Genomic DNA, 21,257 nt, shown 5'->3' with positions numbered 1-21,257 from the left:
TTTGACGAAAATTAAAACATGTCAGTTTGTCACTTTCACAAGGTTGTGCCTTCAGATTTTGAGAAAAGGTACAACTAAGAAAGAGTTTTTCACTTCTCTCAATGACTTTTTCACTTCTCTCTTGCGATGTTGCACCTCTAGGTTTAGAAGCTCTGTGATGATAGCCAACTGTATAAGCACCCGAGTTATGGGAATACCTTGAGACTGACGTGGGCACCAAAATGGCTGCCACACATTGCTTGTGGTTGAGAAGAGCTTTGCGTTCTGCGAATGTAAGAAATAGAGACACATACAATTATTGGTAGGACTGGAGCAAACCTCTGGCTGTAATACTGTATGTGTACACAAACCTAATACATAAACAGCCCTTGAAATTCACCCATGTACGATTCCTAGTACTGTGAGAAACATTTGGTATGGAGGCAAAGCATCACAGCCAACCTGAATCAACATGAACGTTTTTGGAACAAAAAAGAGACTTCATCAAATTCAGTCAGTCTTGGTAAATAGTTTATATGTGATTGCTTCTTTATCTTTGCAAATACTGTATAGAAAACACTTATGGTAACATTTCCAGACATTTAAAGCACGTCTGAGCCTTCAGACAAGACATGACACAGTAATCTACAGCTTTATAAACATTCTCTCCTGTCATCCTGGCATGTCATGCCCTGTGTCCCGGGCTCACACCCTCTTAACAGCCAGTTCTATGGAACTACATATTCACAATTTACTTTAAAACACTGGTGCTGTCTTTGATGTTCCCGTTGTTTATTTAAAATAGCTATCAACATTTAATGCTGTAATATTTGGAAACAGATATTTTTTTTTGTATTTACATAAGCTTATTGAATGAGTTTCAAATACAATGTATATATTTATATATGTACGTACTGACCAGAGCCATCTTAATAAAATCTGCTTCAGTCACAACAGAAAAAATACATGACCCACCCACTGTGAGTACCAGTCCATTCAAAAGAGTCTTGTTAGAAAAGGGGGTGGGAGGGGTGGAGCTCTTGTGTCGTGGAGGCTTCTAGTTGCACCAAAATGGTCGCTCGTACCCTTCGACAGCACAGGGAAACTGAACTGTGTGTGTCTGTTCATGGACTCAACACGCATCCAGCCCACGAGACATAATTGTTCCCTTAAGGTGTCTGTACAGAAAACTGCCCTTGCCAACTGCACCTAATCCACATAAAACAATGTAACTAAAAGGTGTAAGGAGCTTGAAGCACAACATACCTATAATACATTCAGCACAGGCCAAGAGGCTTCAGGCATTCTTTATGGATGGCTATTTTTGGGGTCCTAGAACATCGGTTTCTGTGACTGTCACATTTACTTACCCTTTTCATACAAAACAAAAAAAAAAAAATGTGGCAAATGGTCACATTCCTGTTTAAATTTAAAAAGCCCTGCAGAGCTTCCCAAAATGGATGCCACGAAGGCTGTGACAGGTTTTACACTTCTAGTTGGATTACTAGGCCATTATCGGTCATGCTCTCTCTCCTGACCATCCTTTTTCTTAGATCACACATTCCACACACACATGCACATGCACGACTACACACACACACACACACACACACACATGCACACGTTTGGGATTGCGGGACAGAGACCAGCCTTGGTATGTTAGAAGTGAGGCACAAAATCAACAGACAAGACACAGCTAAAAGACTCACTTTTGGTATGCTTCCAAAAAAGGAATCAAAATGTGATCGATAAGAGATGACGCTCTTGTGGCCTAATAAATATGTCAGGACCTCCCTCCTCCCGGCAACCTTCCACACATATATTAGAGTCAAGGCTTTCTCTTTATATCCCACATTTAACAGTGCTACAGGCATAACTCGTAACTCCATAGTGCTGTTGTTTTAAAGTCAGAACATGAGGCAGTGATCTGGGATTCTTAGGAAGTGATCTGGGCTTTTGATTGGGCGGGAAGGGGTGGGTAAGGGGTGCGAGGCGGGGTAAAGAGGCAGAGTCTCTCTGCACATTGCAGACAGACAGACGGACGGACAGACAGCAGCGTCGATTGGGAATGTCTTATAACCATTATTCACTAATCTCTAATGGGCAGATCATGCGCTTCAATGGCTATCCAGATGTTTGAGGACCTATTTATCCAAAGAGGCAGTGCTAGTTTAGTTTCGCTTCCCCATATGTTACGCCTCTTGTGGTTCCTTTGTCCTCCTATTTTTCCCTTTTTAAAACTACGTCCTCGTCATTCTTTAGTCGGCGTTTGCGGTCTGTGCGTTCGTCAATTTTAGTTTTTTCCTTAAACCAGAGTAGAGTAAGAGAGACAGAGAGTAGAAAGACTGCCCCGGCTACCCCTGTGCACCTCCCCTCACGGCTTGCGACCGGGGGAGGGGGGCGGCAACCCTGGTGCTCAGCCATCCTCCTCGGGGGTGGAGTCATCTGGAGCGGAGTCGTCAGTGGCGAACTCGTCCGAGGAGCCGCTCTTGTGGATGCGTCCATCGCTGCGCATACTGTGGAAGGTCTTGCGGAAGGCTTCCATCATGGAGTGGGCCAGCTTCTTGGCCTCCAGCTTGCTCTCACACTCCACGGCGTGGCAGTCCATCTGGAAGGTCAGGTCGTCGTTGATCTCCCGGTAGATCCAGGCGAACACATTGGGGCTCGTGCAATGGTCCGCCGTACAGTAGGCGATGCGCGCCACCTGGTACGTGTCCATGGTGACCGAGGCCTCGCCGCGTCCGTCCAGGTGGTGCAGGCGCACCTGGAAGGGCCGGATCTCCAGGAGGGAGTTGGCAGGGAGGTGCTCTTCCTGGGCCAGCGCCCTGCGGTCCCACAGGCCCACCACTGCCGACTCTGTGCAGCCCGACAGGAACTCAGTCCCTGAGATGGTCACCTTACCCAGGTACGTCACCTGTGGAGAGAATGCAGAGAGAGCGAGAGAGAGGCTGTTAAACATCTGACAGCATGTAGTGGTACGAAACTATGACTGCCTATGTGGCTCAACTGGTAAAAGTGTAGGATTATCAATGCTAAGGTCATGGGTTCAATTCCTGTAGGGATCACATACACACATATTATAAGCAATGTACCCTTATGCATTCACTGTACTATAAGTGTCTGCTAAATGGCATATTATATATGTATCAACAAGAAACAAATATGTACACTCAGAATCATTCAGCCGAGTACTAGTTGCAAATCAATGGTTTTCTATCGGGACACCATTTGTAAGTCTCCAGACGTGATGAGAGGTTTGTCTTTTTGTATGTGGTGACTGTGCTGACATGCTGAGGGACGTGTGTGTTATTTTCCCAGAGGGAAAACACTGTGTGGAGCTGAGAGTCTTCTTACGGCTGCAGCAGCCAGCCAACACTACAGAATACCATAGTAGTGACACACTACATACTGGGAGAGGCTACTACACTGTACTGACAGACTCTACTCTTGAGAAAGAGAGAAAGAGAAGTGGGAAGTGGGTGAGTGGGAGTGAGGAGAGGGGACAGTATAAAGGATTGAGGGAGGGAGGGAGGGAGGGAGGGAGGGAGGGAGGGAGGGAGGGAGGGAGGGAGGGAGGGAAGGAGGGAGGGAGGGAGGGAGGGAGGGAGGGAGGGAGGGAGGGAGGGAGGGAGGGAGGGAGGGAGGGAGGGAGGGAGGGCAGTATAAAGAGTTGAGGGAGGGAGGGAGGGACAGCATAAAGGGTTGAGGGAGGGAGGGAGAGGGGACAGTAAAAAGGGTTGAGGGAGGGAGGGAGAGGAGACAGTATAAAGGGTTGAGGGGTCAGAGGATGGAGGGAGGGAGGGAGGGTTGAGGGGACAGTATAAAGGTTTGAGGGAGGGAGGGAGGTGGGACAGTATAAAGTGTTGAGGGAGGGAGAAGGGACAGTATAAAGGCTTGAGGGAGGGAGGGTGTACAGTATAAAGGGTTGAGGGAGGGAGGCCGAGGAGAGAGAGTATAAAGGTGTAAACCAGAGGGCTAGAGAAAGGTGAACTGAACACAGCCTAGTTTCTCAGTGGGAGCGGGTCCAGCCCAGGCCTAGGTCCAGCAGGCACAATGGCTGACTTGAGAGCTCTCTCTCTCTCAATTCAATTCAATTCAAAGGGCTTTATTCAATTCAAAGGGCTTTCACTCTCTCTCTTTACATGGTGCACTTTATGACTTTATAAAAATACACAGGGGAGGTGCCTGGTGGGAGTAAAGCACTTGCAGACTTTCTCCTCTCAGTATATGTTTACAGGGATGGGGGGGAGAGCGATGGAAGGGGGTTGGGGAATACTCTCCAGAGTTCACTCCATGTGGCCTCCTGACTCCATTCCCTCACTTCCTCAGCTATGTGTGTAATGTATTAAATATCAGCAAGCAGGTCATGAAGAAAAGGAAAAAGTTCAAGACCAATCTCCTTTCCACCTCCTTTATCACCTGATTTACTTAACAAAAGGTTCATAGGTGGTCCAGGTATGACATGACATGGCACAAGTGTGTGCGGGGGGGCTTTCCTCTTTGTTCTATTTTTGCACCTCTATGGTTCTCACAAGCAAGGGGGAGGCCAGTGACATCAGAGTAAGCACATCAGACCCACCCCTTGATTGGCCAACTCTTGAAGTTTGCAATTTTGCTCAGAACATCTTTTTTTATTTCCCTTAAGTGTGTGAACATTGTTGCATTTGTACATGGGATATTGTTTTTCAACTGGAAAAGCTCAGAAATAGCTGGGGTATTTCTTTAAAAGCATACCATATGACATCAGAATGCATCGTACATCTCTAGACCCTAGAGCAAGCTGGCAAAACGGTGCATCATTAAGAGATACAAACGTGAAGACACAAAACACTGTAAACAAACAACACAACAGTTACTCTGAAAGATACAGTGCTATCTGATAATATGTCAAGGACAGGGGCACACAGACGTCCAGTAGTATCAATGAAAGATTGACACAGACAGGAACTATGAAGGAAACAAGCGGGGAAAAAAGGAGAAAATATAACTTCTGTGACTTTTGTCTGGACGTTTTTTCTTCCCTGTGGAAGTTTTGTTTAGTCTGTGACCACAAGGTCTAAATCTGTCCCCTCTCTCTCTCAGTCTCTCTCTCCCTCTCACCCTTCATCCCTCCATCCATCCATCCCTCCCGCCCTCTCTCCTTCCTTCCCATTTAGACACTTTTTTCCCAGTCCCAGTCATTCCATCCACAAACTATTAAAACCCTGTAGTGGTGAAGCCTGGGAGAACAGAGGACAGAGGACGGTCTTCAGGCTGGCTAGCTGGTGTGGGAAACACTAATCCCCACCACATCACACCACAGAGAGCCCAGCCAATAGAGTAACCACAGCCAGAGCCAAGGCAGACCAAAATCCCTTTACATCCACAGTCCTGTCTGCCACCAACATGACCAACTGAACCAATCTGTAGACTTGGAGAGAAGGGGAAGGACAGAGAGAAGGGGCAAGAAAGCAAGCAAGAGAGAGTGAAAGAGAGAGAAGGGGACAGAGAGCAACCCATGGAGTAAGCGAGACAAAGACAGAGCAAGCGAAACAGAGAGAGAGGGAGACAGACGACAGAAAAAAAGAGAAAACAGGCAAGCAAGAGAGAGTGACAGAAACAGAGAGATGGACAGAGAGAGAAAATGAGAGTACAGAGAGAATCCTAGTCACTAGACCCAGCTGCTGCAGCCTCAGCCTTAGCATCAGGCAGCATGGTTGTCATCAGGGGGCAACCGCCACATTTCTCCCCCGAAGCTTCTCCAGCAGATTCATCATGGTGAAAACCTCTGGAGCACCCCCAGAGGCCAGGCGGTTAGCCAACCGACCACACTGACACCCCGTTCTCAGCCAACTGACATCCACTGACATCCACCCACCAGGATATTCACAGTGGAAATACGGTATAAATCAAGAAATAATTCGTTGTTATGGTCTTTTGAGGGAATTATTTCATTTTTCCTTTATTTTTTTATCTACTTAGTAGTTGAGTGCGGGCTGGCAATGATGTCCTGTGGATGGCCTATGTACTGGATATATAGACATCTTACTATTAGACTGCACAAATATTTGGATGAAGGCTTGATGCCAATAACGTATGTTAAAAAGTAATAATTGAAATCTACCTTAGCATTCAAATCCAATCTATGTGTCTGTGAGATCTATCTGTCCAACTCAATTCTCTGACAATATCCCCACTCACACTGTCCCCGCTGTCACCTAACGTCCCATCTGTCCCCATGCCAGGAAGGCCGTACTCTGCTCTGTGTCAGGCAGCCCTGGCAGCTCTGGGAGTGGCTAGGGGACAGCAGGGACAACTGGACCATTCTAGAGGCCCCTGGTCTACCGGTTGTACTGGGTGACCAGTGAGCACACCTCACCACACGCATGCACGTACGTATGCATAAACACACACACATGGGCATACACACAAACACACATGTATACACACGTGCTCACACACATGTGCACACACACACATACACGGTGTGGGAGGTGTTTGGGGTTCCTACAGGGGAACAGAGGCCGCCTCTCTTCCTCCGAGGTTGGCGCTCCACAAAGAGTCCCTCACTCCTCAGTCTCACTCACCGGTCTCTGCAGTATTTCTGTCCTCAAAGCCCCTCATTGACAGCAATTCTCTTTGGTCTTTGTAATATCACACAGACTAAACATGTTTGCTCTAATACAACTGAAGGGAAAAGGGGCAGGGAGGGGAAGGGGTAGGTAGGTAGGTAGGTAGGTTGGGGTAGGCAGGATTCAGTGCAGTGAGGATGTAGAGCTATAATTATTATTATACATACTGTAGTTAAAAGGATGGGAAAACCCTGATTCTACCGGTCTCCTTTTACATGTCTTGGAGGCTCAGTCAGGAGAAGACATTCAGACAGATACAATCCACCTTTTTCCAGAGACCTTATTAGGGTGTTTTCACATATAATGCAATTTTTTTTTTAACTATGCCAGTCCTCTTTAAAATGAACTCCGGGGTAAAAAAAAAAGCAAAATAACTCAGTTCTCTTTGGATTCACAATGTCCTTTCCTTTTTATAAATGTATTTATTTATTTTTATTTCACCTTTATTTAACCAGGTAGGCCAGTTGAGAACAAGTTCTCATTTACAACTGCGACCTGGCCAAGATAAAGCAAAGCAGAGCGACACAAACAACACAGAGTTACACTTGGGATAAACAAACATACAGTCAATAACACAATATAAAAAATCTATATACAGTGTGTGCAAATGTAGTAAGATTTGGAAGGTAAGGCAATAAATAGGCCATAGTGGCGAAATAACTACAATTTAGCAATTAAACACTGGAATGATAGTTGTGCAGAAGATGAATGTGCAAGTAGAGATACTGGGGTGCAAAGGAGCAAATAAATAAATAACAATATGGGGATGAGGTAGTTGGGTGGGCTATTTACAGATGGGCTGTGTACAGGTGCAATGATTGGTAAGCTGCTCTGACTGCTAATGCTTAAAGTTAGTGATGGAGATATAAGACTCCAGCTTCAGTGATTTTTCCAATTCATTCCAGTCATTGGCAACGGAGAACTGGAAGGAAAGGCGGCCAAATGAGGAGTTGGCTTTGGGGATGACCAGTGAAATATACCTGCTGGAGCGCGTGCTATGGGTGGGTGCTGCTATGGTGACCAGTGAGCTGAGATAAGGTGGGGCTTTACCTAGCAAAGACGTATAGATGACCTGGAGCCAGTGGGTTTGGCGACGAATATGAAGCGAGGGCCAGCCAACGAGAGCATACAGGTCGTGGTGGTGGGTAGTATATGGGGCTTTGGTGACAAAGGTAGCCTAGTGGTTAGAGCGTTGGGCTAGTAACCGAAAGGTTGCAAGTTCGAATCCCCGAGCTGACAAGGTACAAATCTGTCGTTCTGCCCCTGAACAAGGCAGTTAACCCACTGTTCTAGGCCGTCATTGAAAATAAGAATTTGTTCTTTAACTGACTTGCCTAGTTAAATAAAGGTAAAAAAAATAAAAAGCGGATGGCACTGTGATAGACTACATTCAATTTGCAGTGTAGTGTTGGAGGATATTTTGTAAATGACATCGCGGATGTCAAGGATCAGTAGCATAGTCAGTTTTACGAGGGTATGTTTGGCAACATGAGTGAAGGAGGCTTTGTTGCGAAATAGGAAACTGATTCTAGATTTAATTTTGGATTGGAGATGCTTAATGTGAGTCTGGAAGGAGAGTTTACAGTCTAACCAGACACCTAGGTATTTGTAGTTGTCCACATATTCTAAGTCAGAACCGTCCAGAGAAGTGATGCTAGATGAGCGGGCGGGATGGGGGCAGCGATCAGTTGAAGAGCATGCATTTAGTTTTACTTGCAATTAAGAGCAGTTGGAGGCCCCGCAATGACGTAAAGGTAACGTAAGGGTAATGGCGGACTGAAGGGATTTATGCAGAGCACCTCAAGATAAAACATAATATTCGAAATATCTGCTAAATTAGACTAAAATATTAGCACTACATAATCTGGTGAGTGATAACCTTCAATCTGGACAATAACACAAAACAAATCCTAAAACTAGAGACATTTATCGACAAATATTACGAAAACAGGCAACAACCAAACATGACGGAGAGTAAGACAGGGGAACCGATTACAAAACGAAAACGTGACTCTTCTACAGACACTGATGATTTAATATTCTCACCACCGGGAATGGTAAAGGTCGAAACCGATCTGTTAAAATCAATAAATGACAAACTGGGTATACTTGAATTAGTTAGTAAGGATATAAAAGAGTTGAAGGCAAGCCTAGAGATGAGTGATGAAAAAGCTGCGACATTGGAGAAGGAAACACACAAGCTAAAAGGGACAGTCAATAAGATTGAAACCGAAATGAATGGAATTAAAAAGGAGAACACCGTTCTGAAGGAAGCCTTACTGGACATACAAACTAGATCCATGAGAGAGAATTTGGTACTTACAGGTATCCAAGAAAAAGAAGGAGAAGTTCCTGAATCTATAGTTAGAGAGTTCCTCCTTACAGCGCTTCAGATTCCACGCGAAGTTATCAACAAAATCCAACTTGAACGCGTTCACCGCTTCGGACAGAGAGGGCAGAGGTACGAACGCCCAATCGTTGCCAAATTTGCTTCATGTAAAGATAAAATAATGGTTAAAAGCCTGGGTAAAAGACTTGCTGGGACCAAAATTGGCATGAATGATCAGTTTCCGAAGGAAATTGCAGAACGGCGCAAAGTTCTGTATCCAATTTTCAAAGAAAATAGATTAAAAGCGAAACGAGTAGCTCTCGTCGTTGATAAACTATATATTGATAACCAGTTGTTCAGAGACACAAAGACTACTCCATGGTTATTTTAAAAATTACAAAGTTCTCATAGACGAGGGAAATAAACACAATTCAAGCCCGGTTACTGATTGTAACAATACAATAAAAAATATAGCTTTTCTATAAATCTTCACATATAACTAATTGAACACACAAGCACTAATTCAACATAGTGAAGATAAAAACTAAGTAAACAGAAGGCACAGTATGTGTGGATGGTTTGTGTTTATTTTTAATTTTATTTGTTATGTTTGGAAAGTTGAGTGAGTGAGTAATGAAATGGTTGCATATCCCAGAGCCAATGTATTGCTGTGAGCCGGGTATGAGAGGGCTTTCAATGTTGTTCAGATGATGGGTATACTTTTATAATGAATTATACGTCTTATTTATTTATTGTCCTATCATGGAGAACTACATTTTTTTAATTTTTTTTTTATAAATTATATCTAATTATTTATTATCCTATTTTAATGGTACGGTCCATGGCACTATACCCTAGACACCCACCTGAATGACCCAGATACTAACTGTTTTATGTGCTCGCTGTAAGCGGTCTGTATGCAGCTAAAATGAGGTCAGAGACCAAGAGCAGCACTGCCCCCTCAAGATTCTAAGCCTGCTTGGCAGGGTTGGTCCTGCAAAGCCAAAGCCCCCTAAAGGGAGAGCATAATATACAAGGAAATTCTCAAAGCTGCTAATGAGAACCTTGACGACCTTGTACCTAGCCGGGGGGGATTCCGGTGGGGTGCCCCCACCCAGGCAGTGGCAGTGCTGGCAACACTAGCTGCAGTAACCCATGGGGAGGGGGTCACACTCGGACATTCAGAGAGGGGGTATATTATTGTGGCCCTGGCGGCACAAAATTAAAGTCGGACTGCATGGAGATGCGTGGGGACATGGTCATGACGGGTGGCCGTATTGTGGGTGTTTCAGGAATAAGGTGTACATTTGACCTCCATTATCTAGGATGTGACAATGGTAAATAAATCTCTCAATTTTTGCTCATTTTTTGTGCGGTCTTGCAGGCCTTCTCATGCAGCTGCAACTGCAAGTGCATTTGTAAATCATGACCCATCTTGAGTTGGGCTCTGGGATGGTGCAATTGTTGAGAAAGTGAGCTTATGGTTGTGTGGGGGTAAGGGCTGAGTGTGTGTGGGTGTATGTGTGTATCCCACAACTGTTGCGAAGGAAGAAGTAAAAGATGTTAGGGACAATAGAGGATGATCCACAGATATATATAATACAAATCGAGGTGAGGGCAATGGAAATGCATATGGCAATTGATCTACTTCAATTCGGTAAATGGCACTGTATGCTCTTTTCAAAGAATGGATCCCAGTCGGTTCAGGGCTATGGGATACAGGAGGTCGAGGGTGGTCTGCCGGGCATTGGGATGACAAGCCATCTCGAGATGAGGCCTTTTAGCGGGTGGAATAGTAGGGACCAATTGGAGGTTTACTTAGTAGAAATGCAAATATCATGGTACAACTATATAGACACTCAATCATTATGTTACTTTTTAATAGTACGTTTACAAAAATATATTCTGATTAAAAGAATGAAAGGTGTGTCTCATTATGGTAAGTGGTGAAATAAGTATAGCCAGTTACAATTGTAATGGCTTAGCAGATAATAAGAAAAGACGATCAGTATTTACCTGGCTAAAAGAGAAGGATTATAATATCTATTGTTTACAGGAAACCCATTCAACAGTTTTAGATGAAGTTTTGTGGAAAAAGAACTGGGGGGGCAAAATATATTTCTCCCATGGGCAAAGAAATTCAAAAGGGGTGATGGTTTTAATTAACAATAATTTTGATCCAAATGTGCAAATTGTCCAAACATATCCTCAAGGTAGATGGATTATTTTAAATATGTTATTGGACAATAAACAAATATGGCTTGTTAACCTATACGGTCCGAATAATGATGATCCAAGCTTCTTTGAAAATATATATAAGAATTTATCAACTCTACAAGCAACACTAGACTCTATTATTATAGTGGGAGATTTTAATACGGTCTTAAATACCTCTATAGACCGGAAAGGAAATCACACTACAAACTATCACCCTCAGGCACTTAAGGAAATCATGAATGTCATGGATATATTGGAATTAGTGGATATATGGAGACTTAAATACCCTGATTTAGTGAGATATACATGGCGGAGGCTGAATCAAGCTAGTCGTCTTGACTACTTTCTTATACCATTCTCTCTGGCACCAAAAGTTTAAAAAGTGTTGATAGGGGACAGAATGCGGTCGGATCATCACATAATTGGCATATATATTTCTCTTACAGAATTTCCACGTGGGCGAGGATATTGGAAATTTAATCAAAGTCTACTAGATGATAAATTGTTTAGAACTAGGACAGAAGATTTTATAACTGACTTTTTCAGACATAACATAGGTACAGCAGATCCCCTTATTGTATGGGACACTTTTAAGTGTGCCTTTAGAGGCCATGCAATTCAGTACTCATCTATAAAACAAAGGGAATTTAGATCAAAAGAGTCCATATTAACAAAGGAAATTGAAGGACTAACAGTACAGTTAGATAGCAATAAAAACGGTACCATAGAGGCACAGAATAAGTTAGAGGAAAAACAAAAAGAAATGGAGGAACTTATTCAAGAAAGATCCAGTGTAATATATTATAAAAATAAAGCGAACTGGATGGAATATGGGGAAAAATGCACCAAATTCTTTTTCAATCTTCAATATAGAAATGCTACCAAAAAAAATGTATTAAAACTTGTTACAAATGATGGAGTCACGCATGATTCACCAAATGATATTTTGAAAGAGGAAGTAAAGTACTTTAAGAATATGTTTTCGTTTCAGGCTCCTCCATCTCCACTAACTGAAACTAATTGTATGGATTTTTTTCCTATTAATAATGTAAAATTAACATCTGTACAGAAAGACTCATGTGAAGGCCAAATTACAGAGGAGGAACTGCTTGATGCAATTGGGGCCTTTAAGGATGGGAAAACTCCAGGGATGGATGGCATACCAGTGGAAGTATACAAAACTTTTTTTGATATACTCAAAGGACCATTATTAGCTTGTTTTAACCACTCCTATATAAATGGTAGATTATCAGACACGCAACAAGAAGGTCTGATATCGTTATTACTGAAACAGGACCCAAGTGGTATATATAAAGATCCAGTCCAATTAAAAAATTGGAGACCTCTTACACTTCAGTGTTGTGATGCAAAAATCCTAGCAAAATGCTTGGCGCATAGAATAAAAAAAGTTTTGTCAGATATTATTCATCCTAATCAGACAGGTTTTTTACATGGACGATACATTGGAGATAATATAAGGCAAGTACTGGAAACAATAGAACACTATGAAATATCGGGGACACCAGGTCTGGTTTTCATAGCTGATTTTGAAAAGGCTTTTGATAAAGTACGACTGGAGTTTATATATAAATGCCTAGAAAATTTCAATTTTGGGGAATCTCTTATAAAATGGGTTAAAATTATGTATAGTAACCCTAGGTGTAAAATAGTAAATAATGGCTACATCTCAGAAAATTTTAAACTATCTAGAGGAGTAAAACAAGGTTGTCCACTATCGGCATATCTATTTATTATTGCCATCGAAATGTTAGCTGTTAAAATTAGATCAAACAGTAATATTAATGGATTAGAAATCCGTGGCTTAAAAACGAAGGTGTCATTGTACGCTGATGATTCATGTTTTCTTTTAAAACCACAACTAGAGTCTCTCCACGGCCTCATAGAGGATCTAGATACCTTTGCTATCCTCTCTAGATTAAAACCAAATTATGATAAATGTACCATATTACGTATTGGATCACTAAAAAATACACATTTTATATTGCCATGTAGTTTACCAATTAAATGGTCTGACGGAGATGTGGACATACTCGGTATAAAAATCCCAAAAGAAAGAAATGATCTCACTCCAATAAATTTTTATAGAAAGTTAGCAAAAATAGATAAGATCTTGCTACCATGGAAAGGAAAATACCTGTCTATTTGTGGAAAAATCACCCTGATTAACTCTTTAGTCATGTCACAGTTTACCTATTTGCTTATGGTTTTTCCTACACCTAGTGACCTGCTTTTTAAATTATATGAACAAAAAATATTCCATTTTATTTGGAACGGCAAGCCAGATAAAATTAAAAGGGCCTATTTATATAACAAATATGAATTCGGAGGGCAGAAATTATTAAATATTAAAGCATTAGACCTCTCACTAAAGGCATCAGTCATACAAAAGTTATACTTAAATCCAAACTGGTTCTCTAGTAAATTGGTACGAATGTCTCATCCTATGTTCAAGAAGGGCCTTTTTCCCTTTATTCAGATTACACCTGCTCACTTTCGGTTGTTTGAAAAGGAAATAATCTCCAAAATATCCTTATTTTTTAAACAAGCCTTAGAAAGTTGGTTGCAATTTCAGTTTAATCCACCTGAAAGGACGGAACAAATAGTACAACAAATATTGTGGTTAAATTCAAATATAGTAATTGATAAAAAAAAACTGTATTTATCGAAGAAATGTTTAAAAAAGGTATAATTTTTGTGAATGATATCATAAATAGGACTGGTGGAGTTATGTCACACATGCAGCTAACACAGACATATGGAAATGTCTGCTCTACCCAAAATTACAACCAATTAATTGCAGCATTACCACAAAAATGGAAGAGGCAAGTAGAAGGGGAAAAAAGTAAGGAACTTGTATGTCGGCCCTGTATTAAAGAACATAAATGGTTAAAGAAAAGTGTGATAAATAAAAACATATACCAATTTCATTTAAGGACCAAAAAACTGACAGCTGTGCCATATAAATTGCAAAATAGTTGGGAAGAGATTTTCGATGTACCCATTCCATGGCACATGGTTTATGAATTGATACGCAAAACAACGCCGGATTCAAAACTTCGAATTTTTCAATTTAAATTACTGTACAAAATTCTTGCAACTAATAGAATGTTATATATATGGGGTATACAATCTTCCCAGCTCTGCAGATTCTGTTGTGAGGAGGCAGAGTCATTAGATCATTTATTTTGGTATTGTCCATATGTAGCTTGTTTTTGGTCACAGGTCCAGGAATGGCTGAAGAATTGCAACATTTGCCTAGAACTAACGCTACAGATAGCAATACTGGGGGATTTGAAAAGCCATAGTCAATCAATCAATAATATAATAATTATTTTAGCAAAAATGTTTATTTTTAATTTACAATCTGTAGAAGCTATGAGAATAGGAAGGTTCAAATCTTTTGTGAAGCATCACAGCACAGTTGAAAAATATATGTCAAATAAAAATCCGAAATGGATGATTATTGGAAAATAGATGGGAAGGGTTGAGTGGAACTGAAGGGTGGGACTAATAACAAGATAAACAATGTAGGGCATACGGGATCTGTGAAATGTGTATAGGTGCGGAGCTTTTGTGAAATAGCACAGTTACAAGTGGAAATAAAATTGGATGGACAACAGAAATAGAGGAAGGACTAAGAACAAACAAGAGAGAACTATTATAAAGTAGACTGTGTCTGTAAAATAGGTATAAGATGTATAAATTGAAGGTAAAAGCAGAAGTGTTTATTAGTTTACTCCAATTGGGGGAGCGGTGGTAGGGTTGCGGGGAATAATAATAAAGGTATATTCTTTAAAAAAGTATGTATGTCTATATAGGTATGTGTATGTATATATGTGTATATGTATGCATGCGTGTATGGATATATATATTTACCCCAAAAAATATGGGGGATTGGAAATGATGCAGACATTTACATTGGAAGCAACATTCTTTCCGCAATATTAAGCTGATCCACCCCTAGAAGAAAAAAATAAATAATAATAAATAAAAAAAATAAAAAAAATCTTAATAAAAAATAAATAAAAAATAAATAAATAAAAGAGCAGTTGGAGGCTACGGAAGGAGTGTTGTATGGCTTTGAAGCTCATCTGGAGGTTTGTTAACACAGTGTCCAAAGAAGGGCCAAAAGTATACAGAATGGTGTCGTCTGCGTAGAGGTGGAGCAGAGAATCACGAGCAGCAAGAGCGACATCATTGATGTATACAGAGAAAACAGTCGGCCCGAGAATTAAACCCTGTGGCACCCCCATAGAGACTGCCAAAGGTCCGGACAACAGGCCCTCCGATTTGACACACTGAACTCTATCTGAGAAGTAGTTGGTGAACCAGGCGAGGCAGTCATTTGAGAAACCAAGGCTGTTGAGTCTGCCGATAAGAATGTGGTGATTGACAGAGTCGAAAGCCTTGGCCAGGTCGATGAAGATGGCTGCATTGTATTGTATTTTATCGATGGCGGTCATGATATCGTTTAGGACCTTGAGCGTGGCTGAGGTGCACCCATGACCCGCTCAGAAACCAGATTGCATAGCGGAGAAGGAACGGTGGGATTCGAAATGGTCGGTGATCTGTTTGTTAACTTGGCTTTCGAAGACTTTAGAAAGGCAGGGTATTATAGATATAGGTCTGTAACAGTTTGAATCAAGAGTGTCTCCCCTTGTGAAGAGGGGGATGACCGCGGCAGCTTTCCAAACTTTAGGGATCTCAGACGATATGAAAGAGAGGTTGAACAGGCTAGTAATAGGGGTTGAAACAATTGTGGCAGATCATTTTAGAAAGAGAGGGTCCAGATTGTCTAGCCCAGCCGATTTGTAGGGGTCCAGATTTTGCAGCTCTTTTAGAACATCAGCTATCTGGATATGGGTGAAGGAGAAATGGGGGAGGCTTGGGCAAGTTGCTGTGGGAGGTGCAGAGCTGTTGACCGGGTTAGGGGTAGCCAGGTGTAAAGCATGGCCAGCCGTAGAAAAATGCTTATTGAAATTCTCGATTATCGTAGATTTATCGGTGGTGACAGTGTTTTCTAGCCTCAGTGCAGTGGGCAGCTGGGAGGAGGTGACCTTATTCTCCATGGACTTTACAGTGTCCCAGAACTTTTTGGAGTTTGTGCTACAAGGATGCAAATTTCTGTTTGAAAAAGCTAGCCTTTGCTTTCCTAACTGAACTGTACATGATACAGACAATGTCGTCGTTTCATTATTCTCCTTATAGTGTGCTATAAAATATGTAATATCTCTAGATTCTGGAAAAAATATATAACTTAATGTTTGACATTTAGCATTATCTCAAAGTACCTGGTATTGGAGCTGAGAGCGCTCTATAGAACCCAACAGGATCATAGAATCTGGAGGACAGAGAGAAAGAGGGAGAGAGGGAGGGGAGAGAGGGATAGGATGATAAAGAGGGGAAAAGAAAGAGAAAGGAAAATGGGAGAGAAAATAGCAAAGGATAATAGGTTCCTAACTTCCCTGAAAAGTTGCATATTGCAGGGGCTATTCGATGCTAATGTAGTACGCCATAGGATGTTTCTGTGCTGGTCAAGGGCAATCAAGTCTGGAGTGAACCAAGGGCTATATCTGTTCTTAGTTCTACATTTTTTGAATGGGGCATGCTTATTTAAGATGGTGAGGAAAGCACTTTTAAAGAATAACCAGGCATCCTCTACTGACGGGATGAGGTTAATATCCTTCCAGGCTACCCGGCCAGGTCGATTAGAAAGGCCTGCTCGCTGAAGTGTTTTAGGGGTTGTTTGACTGCGGACCCATTACGGACGCAGGCAATGAGGCAGTGATCGCTGAGATCCTGGTTGAAGACAGCAGAGGTGTATTTAGAGTGCAGGTTGGTCAGGATGATTTATATGAGGGTGCCCGTGTTTACGGATTTAGGGTTGTACCTGGTAGGTTCCTTGATAATGTGTGTGACATTGAGGGCATCTAGCTTAGATTGTAGGTTAAGCATATCCCAGTTTAGGTCACCTAACAGTACAAACTCTGAAGATAAATGGGGGGCAATTAATTCACATATGGTGTCCAGGGCACAGCTGGGGACTGAGGGGGGCAACAGTGAGAGACTTATTTCTGGAAAGGTGGATTTTTAAAAGGAGAAGCTCGAACTGTTTGGGCACAGACCTGGATAGCATGACAGAGGACTCAACTATTTTGCCAGTTCACTTCAACTATTTTGTGGACCGAGTCCTCTTCACATTCACTCCTTTGGAGTGTTCGCAACAAAGAAAAATTGCCTGAAAGGATCCAAGTGTGAAAACACCCTTAGAGACTCTGTAGAGTGGGACAACTATACACAGGAATTGAGGAACGGGGGATTGATAATCTTATATAGATTAAATTAGCCTGGGTGCCAGTCTGTTTCTGCTCAAGGCTACTTCCTTGTTGCGGTCATACCAGAGAATGACAAGTTGTCTGCAGCAATAGACTAGACCCAGGCTAAAATAAGAACAGTCACAGGTACGTATTGTATGTGAAGTTTGTACAGTTGGGTTTGTCCCAGAGCTATAGTATCAGCATGGAGTGTGTGTGTGTATGTTTCAGTCAGGGACAAAGGTCATTTTAAACTGACTCCTGAACAGAATCTCACTGTGCATTTGTGACCTCACCATGACAACTTTACAGCAGTCTGTGTTCATGTCTGGTATAAACGTTTGAAAACAGGAGGAAATGCTTCCTTTCCTTTCCTCCTCTGATGATTTACAGCGATGAAATAATGAGGGGGTGACAGTCCTCCTCATCTGGGAAACTGGAATGTTAGAGCAGTGTGTGTGTGTGTGTGTGTGTGTGTGTGTGTGTGTGTGTGTGTGTGTGTGTGTGTGTGTGTGTGTGTGTGTGTGTGTGTGTGTGTGTGTGTGTGTGTGTGTGTGTGTGTGTGTGTGTGTGTGTGTGTGTGTGTGTTTTCTTTTTGATACTGTCGCAAAGCTAACTAAAAAGCAGCATTCCCCAAGTGAGGATGGCTTTCACTTCAGCAGTAATAAATTCATTAACTTCTTTGAGGAAAAGATCATGATCATTAGAAAGCAAATTACGGACTCCTCTTTAAACCTGCGTATTCCTCAAAAGCTCAGCTGTCCTGAGTCTGCACAACTCTGCCAGGACCTAGGATCAAGAGAGACACTTAAGTGTTTTAGTACTATATCTCTTGACACAATGATGAAAATAATCATGGCCTCTAAACCTCCATACTGGACCCTATTCCAACTAAACTACTTAAAGAGCTGCTTCATGTGCTTGGCCCTCCTTGAACATAATAAACGTCTCTCTATCCACCGGATGTGTACCAAACTCACTAAAAGTGGCAGTAATAAAGCCTCTCTTGAAAAAGCCAAACCTTGACCCAGAAAATATAAAAAACTATCGGCCTATATCGAATCTTCCATTCCTCTCAAAGATTTTAGAAAAAGCTGTTGCGCCGCAACTCACTGCCTTCCTGAAGACAAACAATGTATACGAAATGCTTCAGTCTGGTTTTAGACCCCATCATAGCACTGAGACTGCACTTGTGAAGGTGGTAAATTACCTTTTAATGGCGTCAGACCGAGGCTCTGCATCTGTCCTCGTGCTACTAGACCTTAGTGCTGCCTTTGATACCATCGATCATCACATTCTTTTGGAGAGATTGGAAACCCAAATTGGTCTACACGGACAAGTTCTGGCCTGGTTTAGATCTTATCTGTCGGAAAGATATCAGTTTGTCTCTGTGAATGGTTTGTCCTCTAACAAATCAACTGTACATTTCGGTGTTCCTCAAGGTTCCGTTTTAGGACCACTATTGTTTTCACTATATATTTTACCTCTTGGGGATGTCATTCGAAAACATAATGTCAACTTTCACTGCTATGCGGATGACACGCAGCTGTACATTTCAATGAAACATGGTGAAGCCCCAAAATTGCCCTCGCTAGAAGCCTGTGTTTCAGACATAAGGAAGTGGATGGCTGAAAATGTTCTACTTTTAAACTCGGACAAAACAGAATGCTTGTTCTAGGTCCCAAGAAACAAAGAGATCTTCTGCTGAATCTGACAATTAATCTTGATGGTTGTAAAGTCGTCTCAAATAAAACTGTGAAGGACCTCGGCATTACTCTGGACCCTGATCTCTCTTTTGATGAACATATCAAGACTGTTTCAAGGACAGCTTTTTTCCATCTACGTAACATTGCAAAAATCAGAAATGTTCTGTGATTACAAAAATGATGCAGAAAAATTCATCCATGCTTTTGTTACTTCTAGGTTAGACTACTGCAATGCTCTACTTTCCGGCTACCCGGATAAAGCACTAAATACACTTCAGTTAGTGCTAAATACGGCTGCTAGAATCCTGACTAGAACCAAAAAATGTGATCATATTACTCCAGTGCTACCCTCCCTATACTGGATTTCTGTTAAGGAAAGTGCTGATTTCAAGATTATACTGTTAACCTACAAAGCGTTACATGGGCTTGCTCCTACCTATCTTTCCGAGTTGGCCCTGCCGTACATACCTACACGTACGCTACGGTCACAAGACGCAGGCCTCCTAATTGTCCCTAGAATTTCTAAGCAAACAGCTGGAGGCAGGGCTTTCTCCTATAGATCTCCATTTTTATGGAATGGTCTGCCTACCCATGTGAGAGACGCAGACTCGGTCTCAACCTTTAAGTCTTTACTGAAGACTTATCTCTTCAGTGGGTCATATGATTGAGTGTAGTCTGGCCCAGGAGTGTGAAGGTGAACGGAAAGGCTCTGGAGCAACGAACCGCCCTTGCTGTCTCTGCCTGGCCGGTTCCCCTCTCTCCACTGGGATTCTCTGCCTCTAACTCTATTACAGGGGCTGAGTCACTGGCTTACTGGTGCTCTTTCATGCCGTCCCTAGGAGGGGTGCGTCACTTGAGTGGGTTGAGTCACTGACGTGATCTTCCTGTCTGGGTTGGCGCCCCCCCTTTGGTTGTGCCGTGGCGGAGATCTTTGTGGGCTATACTCTGCCTTCTCTCAGAATGGTAAGTTGGTGGTTGAAGGTATCCCTCTAGTGGTGTGGGGGCTGTGCTTTGGCAAAGTGGGTGTGGTTATATCCTTCCTGTTTGGCCCTGTCCGGAGGTATCATCGGATGGAGCCACAGTGTCTCCTGACCACACACACACACACACACACACACACACACACACACACACACACACACACACACACACACACACACACACACACACACACACACACACACACACACACACACACACACACACACACACACACACACACACACACACACACACACACACACACACACACACCTGCCTCCAGTATTTATGCTGCAGTAGTTTATGTGTCGGGGGGCTAGGGTCAGTTTGTTATATCTGGAGTACTTCCCCTGTCTTATCCGGTGTCCTGTGTGAATTTAAGTATGCTCTCTCTAATTCTCTCTTTCTCTCTTTCTTTCTCTCTCTCGGAGGACCTGAGCCCTAGGACCATGCCTCAGGACGACCTGGCATGATGACTCCTTGCTGTCCCCAGTTCACCTGGCCGTGCTGCTGCTCCAGTTTCAACTGTTCTTGAACCCTGACCTGTTCACCGGACGTGCTACCTGTCACAGACCTGCTGTTTTCAACTCTCTAGAGACCGCAGGAGCGGTAGAGATACTCTTAATGATCGGCTATGAAAAGCCAACTGACATTTACTCCTGAGGTGCTGACTTGCTGCACCCTCGACAACTACTGTGATTATTATTATTTGACCATGCTGGTCATTTATGAACATTTGAACATCTTGGCCATGTTCTGTTATAATCTCCACCCGGCACAGCCAGAAGAGGACTGGCCACCCCTCATAGCCTGGTTCCTCTCAAGGTTTCTTCCTAGGTTTTGGCCTTTCTAGGGAGTTTTTCCTAGCCACCGTGCTTCTACACTTGCTTGCTGGTTGGGGTTTTAGGCTGGGTTTCTGTACAGCACTTTGAGATATCAGCTGATGTACGAAGGGCTATATAAATACATTTTATTTTATTTGTGTGTGTGTGTGTGTGTGTGTGTGTGTGTGTGTGTGTGTGTGTGTGTGTGTGTGTGTGTGTGTGTGTGTGTGTGTGTGTGTGTGTGTGTGTGTGTGTGTGTGTGTGTGTGTGTGTGT

General features: G+C 42.5%; 1 protein-coding gene across 1 annotated transcript in view; it reads right to left on the bottom strand.

The window, feature by feature from the left end:
• Positions 1-493: 493 nt before the first annotated feature.
• LOC139548562 (PTB-containing, cubilin and LRP1-interacting protein-like) overlaps positions 494-21,257 on the bottom strand; it is a 64,383-nt gene continuing 43,619 nt past the window's right edge. Inside the window, exon 3 of the mRNA XM_071358291.1 lies at positions 494-2,893. Within this exon, the coding sequence (XP_071214392.1) occupies positions 2,396-2,893 (498 nt within the window). The 3' untranslated portion in view covers positions 494-2,395. The remainder of the gene's footprint in view (positions 2,894-21,257) is intronic.

The sequence above is a fragment of the Salvelinus alpinus genome, chromosome 21 (genome assembly GCF_045679555.1).
Source record: "Salvelinus alpinus chromosome 21, SLU_Salpinus.1, whole genome shotgun sequence".
NCBI lineage: Eukaryota > Metazoa > Chordata > Actinopteri > Salmoniformes > Salmonidae > Salvelinus > Salvelinus alpinus.
Note: the sequence above shows the minus strand (reverse complement) of the source record. Positions and strands in the feature narration are given on the sequence as shown.